This window comes from Marmota marmota, unplaced genomic scaffold (genome assembly GCF_001458135.2).
Source record: "Marmota marmota marmota unplaced genomic scaffold, marMar, whole genome shotgun sequence".
Classification (NCBI taxonomy): domain Eukaryota; kingdom Metazoa; phylum Chordata; class Mammalia; order Rodentia; family Sciuridae; genus Marmota; species Marmota marmota.
The window spans coordinates 197,596-206,783 of record NW_026000242.1 but is presented as its reverse complement, the minus strand read 5'-3'; the positions used below and the strand labels follow the sequence as shown (position 1 = coordinate 206,783).

The 9,188-nt window shown below is 35.3% G+C and overlaps 1 protein-coding gene across 2 annotated transcripts in view; it reads left to right on the top strand.

Moving 5' to 3' along the window:
• The first annotated feature begins 828 nt into the window (after window positions 1–828).
• Window positions 829–9,188, top strand: part of LOC107145954 (putative olfactory receptor 10D3) — an 11,004-nt gene continuing 2,644 nt past the window's right edge. The window contains exon 1 of one of the 2 annotated variants that reach the window (XM_048795773.1): window positions 829–1,736. In XM_048795773.1, the coding sequence (XP_048651730.1) occupies window positions 829–1,736 (908 nt within the window). Of the gene's footprint in view, window positions 1,768–9,188 lie in introns of those variants that run through there. The other variant, XM_015490008.1, reaches the window with a different exon arrangement.

Sequence of the window (9,188 nt, the reverse complement as noted above, 5' to 3'; positions counted from 1 at the left end):
TAGGAGAACTATTTAGCCTTTCTCTTGTGCAAATGTTTTCTTTTCTACAGATCCACAGTAGAGGGTCACCATGAGTAAACAGAGATCATGCATGTGTTTTGAACTATAAAGTAGTAATTGTTCAATCTTTCTTTATGACTCACTTTAAAAAGGAACAAACATAATGCTGTCAGTAATAGTGATTGACAAATATATTAATTTCCCTCGTCCATGAGGGAGAAGCAACATTTATTGTGTGGATCCTGATGTTCCCTTTAAACACTTTTGCTGTTAGAGTTTTCTTTCCTTCTTTTTATTTATTTATTTATTTGTTTATTTGTTTATTTATATATTTATTTTTGGCACTGGGGATTAAACCCGGAGCACTTAACCACTGAGCCACATCTCAGCACTTCTTTTATAAATATTATTTTTTTATTTTGAGACAGGATCTTGCTAAGTTGCTTACAGCCTCATGAAGTTACTGAGGCTGACTTCTAACTTGTGATCCCCAACCTCCCCTCAACCTCCCAAGTTGCTGGGATTACGGGCACCCACTTCTGTGCCCAACTTGCTTTTACATTTAAAAAAAAAAGTTGTTGTAATAAAAGACATCTCTATTGTGAATCAGTACAACAAAACTACTTGCTTCAGAAACTCTTAAGTTGGCTGTGGCAGCTCCAGTCTAATATATAATGCCCTGAATCTTGGGGCACAAGCAGTCTCTCCATAACTTACAACCTGAACACTCATTTAAATTTCATTTCCCTAGTAAGGTCACTCCTAGAGAGTGAGCAAGGTCATACTTCCATGTCCTCTGTTTCTTCTTCCTTCCCAGGCCTGACTCTCATGGATATGAAGAACAGCTCTGTGGTGACAGAATTCATCCTGTTGGGAATCCCACACACGGAAGGGCTGGAGACTATACTTTTTGTCCTCTTCTTGCCCTTCTATGTATGCACCCTGCTGGGAAATATGTCTATCCTGGTGGTTGTCATCTCTTCCACTCGCCTTCACACACCCATGTACTTCTTCTTGGGGAACTTGTCTGTGTTTGACATGGGTTTCTCTTCTGTGACCTGCCCCAAAATGCTGTTCTACCTTATGGGACTGAGCCGGGTCATCTCCTACCAAGACTGTGTCTCCCAGCTCTTCTTCTTCCACTTCCTTGGAAGCATTGAGTGTTTTTTGTATACTGTGATGGCCTATGACCGTTTCGCTGCCATATGTTATCCTCTTCAGTACACAGTAATCATGAGCTCCAGAATCTGTGTGGTCCTGGCTGTGGGCACATGGCTTTTAGGGTGCATTCATTCCAGCATCTTGACTTCCCTCACCTTCACCTTGCCATACTGTGGTCCCAATGAAGTGGATCACTTCTTCTGTGATATCCCAGCACTCTTGCCCTTGGCCTGTGCTGATACTTCCTTAGCACAGAGGGTAAGCTTCACCAACGTTGGCCTAGTGTCTCTCATCTGCTTTCTCTTAATCCTTGTATCCTACACTAGAATCACGGTCTCCATCTTGAGTATTCATACAACTGAGGGTCGCCGCCGTGCCTTCTCCACCTGCAGTGCTCACCTCATTGCTATCCTCTGTGCCTATGGACCCATTATCACTGTCTACCTACAGCCCACACCCAACCCCATGCTGGGAACTGTGGTTCAAATTCTGATGAATGTGGTAGGACCAATGCTGAACCCTTTGATCTATACTTTAAGGAATAAGGAAGTAAAGACGGCCCTGAAAAAAATATTGCACAGGACAGGACACATTCCTGAGAGTTAGTAAGAGTATTAACAAAGTAAATGTTAGAGTCAAGATGAAGTATTTTCTTGTTCTTTCTCAACTACCTGGAAAAAGAACAATTCAGCAAGGTTGTTCTTTCATCTATCTTATGCTTGACCTTGTGCTTAATTACTCTGCTTGAAGGTACCTGGGCAAATTGGGTTAGCTCCTAACCTTAGGATAATGAAAAGTATTGTGAGTATTATACAAATGCACACATACACACCCTTGAGTCCGTTTCCATCTCACCACAAACTAATAATGTGACTATTAGTGTGATAAAACCATGGTTCATCAAGTCAGATTACCAGATTTTTCAAGTGGTTTTCCAAGTATTCAAAAATCCCAGAACAACTGAATTGATTCCAAGGTTTCCATATTAATGATAGTTAATGAGACTGCTCTTTTATCTATCGTATATATTAGAATACTGGATAAGAGTCCATTGAAAAACTTTGAAAGCCTCTGGACCATGCCATCCCTATGGTACTTTGTAGGACTAAAACCATAACATATATTCTTCTTTCTACATATAGATTTCAGGTTCTTCAACACCTAAATTTCAAACTTACTTCTCTGAGATTCTCTTAGGCTTTTTTACATTGTGAAGCCTCCAACATTCACTTTATTTTCCTACCAAAAATATCTGTTATTTATAATTAAAAAAAAAAACCCTAGGTCTGAGGATATAGATCAGTGGGAGAGCATGTACTTTGCAAGATCCTGGGTTTGATTCCTGGACCCATAAAAACAAAACAAGGTGGCAACAACACAAAAACTGTGAAGGAAATATTTATGATTATACTTACCCCTATATAACCTCCTTTTTTGGTATGCATCAAAGCTAGCTATATTGTTTCACAAATGGTCACACAGAAGCCCTATGGCGCTAATGACTGACTCTGCAGTACCACATTGTTAATTTGTTTTAGCATAATTCTAATAACCAGATGAGGAAAAAGCCACAAGAAAAACCGGGTGTCCCTCTTAAAACATGTTCCCATAGGAAAATGGTTCCACCACAGAGGATCAGATAAAGAGATGTTCTGTTTTATTGAATGGAAAGTCTCATGGTCAACAGGATGTGGTTGACCCTTAAGCTCATAAGACATGACCAGGAAAGGCTCAAATTCTGAAGTCTTCTGCAAACAGGCCCAATGATCATTATCACAGAGTTTTAAAAAATGCTATCAAGCCTCTCTAGTTAGTTGCCTGAATATTAAGATCTACTTATTCATTTTCCCTGTCCACTCTACTAAACTCTTTAACCTCCTCCATATTAATAAATATGATGCCTCTTTTCCCTCCTAGATTTTATAGAATTATCCTGTGCTCTCATCAGATCTTTTCTGTATCTTGAATATTTCTATAGGAAATTTGCTCTGTACTTCATTATCTCTCAAAACTTCATCTCATGAGATGACTTTGAAGAAAGGTAAATTATTAGATTTGGGTTCAAAGATGTCTATATCTTAATTCCAGGAACCTATGATTATATTAGGCTAAATGGCAATAGGAAATTAAAAATGCTAATGGAATTAAGTGGCTAACCAGCAAACCCCCTGAAGAGATTATTCTAGATGATTTGGGCTAGCACATGATTATAACAAAGATTCTTGTAAGTGAAGTAGGAAGGCAGAAGAAAGATTTAGGGTAATTGTTTGAGAAAAAAACCAAAGCCCTACCAACACTAATTTTTAGTACAATGGGACCTATTTTGGATTTCTAAACTTGAGAATTGTTAAGATAATAAATTTGCATTGTTTAAGCCAGTGCACCTATGGTAATTTGTTACACCAGAAATAAGAAACTAGTACAGTTTGCATACCCCTAAGCTTCACCACTGATTCAAAGCTGTCCTATGACTCTTCCTTCCTCAGCAGGGGTCTGAGAGCTGGAGGTCTGAGAGCATGGGCTCTGAGGGTTGGATTGGGTCCCTGTGAACCTCTAAGCCTCACTGAGCATATTGGCATGTCTAACTGTGGTACACGGGTCAAATATCCATAGACTTTCACTGAAACATGTCCTAGAAAAATATTGGTGTAAATACTCTGTTCCGAACTGCTCTAGGAGCACAACAGTATGTTGGCCCTGAGCAGATGTTCCCTGGCCTCACAAAACAATATACTTTTAGTGCCAAAGTTCCAGTCTGTTTGAGAATAAGAAGATAAAACTGTAAAAGAATTATTACACCTTCAGTGTGCTCCAGAAAATTTCATGTGTTAATTATAAAAATAGGGATAATAATGTATAGATTGAAAGCTAGCACACCAATAACTGAAAAAGGATTCAAAGTCATAATTTTAAAAATGCATTTATAACTGAGTATTTTAAGAATTAAGCACAATAAACCAATATAAAAAGGCTTAGTCAAATGCCTGGAAAATTGATTTTGGGATGAAACATCGAAGTTGACAATATGTATTAAAATAAATATTAGATAAATGAAGAATTAAATAATAAGAACAAAAAAAAGGAAAGACAAACAAACCAAAATAATCCAGTTGAGAAAATTATTCTGTGTATTTTTTCTTACTTAGTAAAGAAAAACAGAAGGACTAGAGATGAAGCTTAGTGGTAGAGTGCTTGCCTAGGATGTATAAGGCCCTGGGTTCAGTATTTAGTACTGCAAAACAGAGGAGAGGATGGAGGGAGGAGAGGGAAAGGAAGTAAGGATGAAATGAAGGAAGGAAATAGAGTAAGGGAGAAAAAAAGAAAGGGAAGAAGGGAGTGAGTGGAAAGAAAGGAAGAAAGGGAGAGAGGAAAAGAGGTAGAATGGGATAGCAGAAGGGAGAAGAAAGAAGGGAAACCTCCCAAAGGGCCTCACTAGTGAAAGGCTGTCAATCACCATGTATTGCCAATTTCACCCAAATTGTTACAGTTCTCTACAAATAAGTACCTTACATTTAATTGTGGAAACATCTCTGACTTGTGCTATTGGACTAACATTTAATAGTTCCATAACACAAAAACTACCTTCATTTTTGGAAAATAGAAAAATTTCTGGGTAAGGAAGGTTTGTAGTATTTCATGTTTATTTCAAAAATTCTGTCCTAACTTAAACTGGAGGGAGGGGTAGCTGAGAACTAGTACCACCAGCTTTGGTTCCACACCACTCGACCTGACAACTTAGTGAGCAACCCCAAGCCCCATCCCTTGCTCTCCCAAAGGGATACACAACCCCAGAAGAAAGGCAACAAAGGTGGTATGCCATAGGCAGCGAGCGGCCATTTTTAATATTTGTCAACAGTTTTGACCTCCTCAGCAGAGACAGTCCTTTAATTTTTCATTAAACATTTATTTTTTCTTTCTTCTTTTGAGAGAGAGAGAGAGAGAGAGAGAGAGAGTTAGTTCTCTCTGTGCTGATTGACTTATAGATATATACATTTTTTCTTTTTGTTTTCTCTTAATTTTTATCCCTGTTTTTCTTTCCTCAATTCTTATTCTCCATGTTTTGACTTAGAAGGGTAGGATTTTTCTACTGTGTGTATGTTTTGGTTTTACTTTTTGTTTGTTTTGCTCTTGTTTATATTTCCTTTCTTATTCCTTTTTCCTCTCTTCCTTTTTCATAGTCAAATTCATTGTTTTCTTCCTCTTTCATTATTTATTTTATTTCTTTTACTTAATTTAATTCATCGTTTTATAGATATCTTTTGCAACTTCTAACCTACTTTATCCATTAAACGTCTGAATAATTTAAACTTTCTTTTACCTTCCTATCCCATTTTCTTTTCTCTTATTGAACTGCAATTTTACTATCCTTAAGATAAATTTAGTTTTCATATCTACTTTATATTTCTGCAGTTATAATTACTGCAGAGGGTAAAGTTGACACCTATTGTATATTTTAATTATGGATTCGTTTGTAGCTGTTTATTGCTGTTGCTGTTGTTAAAAAACACCTTGCTGTTACTCTTCTTGAAGTAATTAATATTGTGTTTGCCATAGTACGCACAAGACATTTATTCTGATGTTGTGTTTTGATTACTACTATTGTTGCTGTTGCTTATTTCCCTTTTTCTGAAATAGGCTGGGAAGAGACTGGTACACTACAAGTTCATAGAATAGAGACTAGGCAGCTGATCACCCACACCTCCACAACATGTGAGCTCACCATCTTACACACACAAACTAACCCCACTCAAACTTCAAACATACTTTAACACGTAGAATCAGAGAGAGAACAACACCAGCCAATGACTGTGTCCTAAGTATGAATGACTATAGAGGAACATCAGGTCCCACTCTTGAACATTTACTCCTACAACACAATCAGAGAAATATTTCAAAATGATGGCTCAGAAAACCCCACAGAGTTATAGCAGCTCTACAAGAGTGAATTAAATTGGTAGTTCTGCAGTGACAAACTCAGAGGAACTAGAGGTGGAAACTAACACTTCAACTAAACTGAGCCTAATTGTTGAAGCTTAGAACTACAAACAACACAGATTTGCTACAAAAGACATAACTACACACCAAAGAACATCCTCACAAAGGAGGAAAAATAATCCATTTCAATAAATGCACAAGTCCAAAGCCTTTAAAAATTGATATAACAGGAAATAAATCTCATGGAAAAGTTACAATTCCCCAATAAAGAAAATATGCATGGAACAGGATAAGATTTCAGAGAAGGATGTTATAAAATTAATTATTAAAATAATTAATGAGCTAAAAAAGAATTAATAGATGAATTAAGGAATTAATTGAGAGAGTAAATAGAGGAAGTGAAAGACCAAATAATAAAGACAGCGAGAATCTGAAAATAAGCCAATTAGAACTCCTGAGAATAAATAACACAATAAATCAAATAAAAATTTTAATTGATGGGGCTGGGGATGTGGCTCAAGCGGTAGCACGCTCGCCTGGCATGTGTGCGGCCCGGGTTCGATCCTCAGCACCACATACAAACAAAGATGTTGTGTCCGCCGAAAACTAAAAAATAAATATTAAAAATTCTCTCTCTCTCTCTCTCTCTCTCTCTCTCTCTCTCTAAAAAAAAAAATTAATTGAAAGTATCACCAACAGATTAGATTATGTAGAAAACAGAGCCCAAGGCCAGGAAGGCAGGGTATTTGAATTGGAACACCCAGTAAACTGTTAAAAAAAAAAAAAAAAAAAACATGATTGGAATGTATAAGAACCCAGGGACAGCATTAAGAGACCACATGTAAGTCATTGTGATACACAGGAACATAGAAATATGGGCTAATGGCATTAGGTTTATATTATCTTGGCCTGTTGAACATTGTGAAAGAATATATGGAGAATGAACCAAAAGATTTCTGAAACTGTGTATTTTTGTGTCTGGAAAATGTCAAAAGTGACATCATTGTTATTAATGGGAAAGACTGGCTAAAAACAGCAATGTTTTTTAAGCTGTAAATAAGTGAAAAAATTCTTTGTTCAGCAAAAATGCCCTGTGCAACCAGGGATGGCTGAAATACATTATACTGAGATTCTGGAAACCTGGGTTCTAATTTTTATCTCTAACTAGTAAAGTAACTTTCACCAGCTCAATAAATCTCTCTATGTTTATTTCCTTACTTTTAAAACCAGAGAAGCAATACTTGTTTTTTTTTAACTTTCTAGATTGATTCCTGATTTGACTGAAATAAAACATGCAGAAATCTTTTGAACTATATTACACAGCATACAAATGGAAGTTAATAATAATTGCTAACTTTGTGACTCTTTATTTTAAATGATGTCCTTGCTCAAAGTGGGTCACTCCTCTTACTTCAATTACCTCAAACTGATCATAAGTCCATTTTTCCCCTGGAATTATGCAGCCAAACTTCATCTACTATTGGTCTCTTAAGTCTTTACAAGTTTTGTTTTCTATGCCGTTTTATGTTGACCAAATCGATCTTGTTGTCATTCAGTAGTTTTTTGGAAACATGAATATCATCTATGAAACACATTTTCTTATGTTTCATGTAGAATTAAATTGATATAAAATATATGTCTATATTGGAGAATGCACAATGTTCCCAGACCTTGTTCTTAGCCATATGTTTTTGTAAACTCAGTTATTCATGAATTATAGGTAATATTAATAAAATTGTGAATGATATTAAAAAAGAAATTTTTCAGAGATGTAATATGAGAAATAATTAAAAACATTAGGAATGAGATGGACATCCACATACAGAAGGCATTTAAAATCCAAGACAGCCAAGATCAAAAACTTCTCCAAGACATCATAATCAAAATGGTAAACATATATATTAAGGATAGAATATTAAAAGCTGAAAGAGAAATATATCATACTACATTTAGAGATAGACAAATTAAAACTCACTTAAGACTTCTTAACTCAGACTCTTGAAGCCATAAGGACTTGAAATGAGATAATTTAAGCTCTGAAAGAAAATAGTTGTCAGCAAAGATTGTTAAAGCTATTATTCTGAATCAAAGAAGAAATAAAAAACTTTTCATGATAGGAATAAACTAAAGGAATTCATGACAACTAAACTGGCACTACAGAAAATATGTAAAGATATACTACACAAAGAAGAACTGAAAGATAAATTCCAGAGCTCTCAAATATATAAAGTTATTCACAAGGGTAATTAAACAAATAAAAACTAAGAAATTATATCTCTGAAGTAAGCCAAAATGAAAATCAGGGAAAAAATTTATAGCAAAACCATAAAAGACCAAAAATCATTAAAATCAGAGAAAAAATTAAAAATAAAAGAATACAAAGGATCACTGCAACAGAGTTGGTTACTTGAAAATATAACAAATATTGATAAACACTTAACCAAACTAATCAAAGAATGAGCGATAAGACACAAATCAACAAAAATAAACATGAAAATGAAGACATCACCCAAGACATTTTTGAAAGCCATAGGTTCATTGGAACTATTTTGAAAATTTATATTTCAATTAATTGGAAAATCTAGAAAGTATTGAAAAAAATTTCTATATATACATGACAAACTAAAATTTAACCAAGAGGAGATAGAAAACCTAAACAAATCAGTATCAATGAGTAAGACTGAAGCAGTAATAATAAGCTTCCTAACAAAGCATAGCCTAGGATCAGATGGGTTCTCAGCTGAGTTTTGCCAAACCTTTAGAGAAGAACTAATGGCAGTTCTCTTCAAATTATTGTGTGAAATAAAAAGAAAGGGAACGCTCTCAAAATTATTCTATAAAGCCAGTAGCACCTTGATACTGAAATGAGATGAAGACACATCATGGAAGGAAGTTAAAGACCAATAGCCCTGCCTGATGAATGTTGATGCAAAAATACATAGAAAATATTAGCAAACCATATTTAAAAACTCATTAGGATGATTGTATACCAGGATGAAGTTGGATTCACCTAAAATGCAAGGGTGGATCGATCGATCTATATATATATATATATATATATATATATATATATATATATATATATATATATA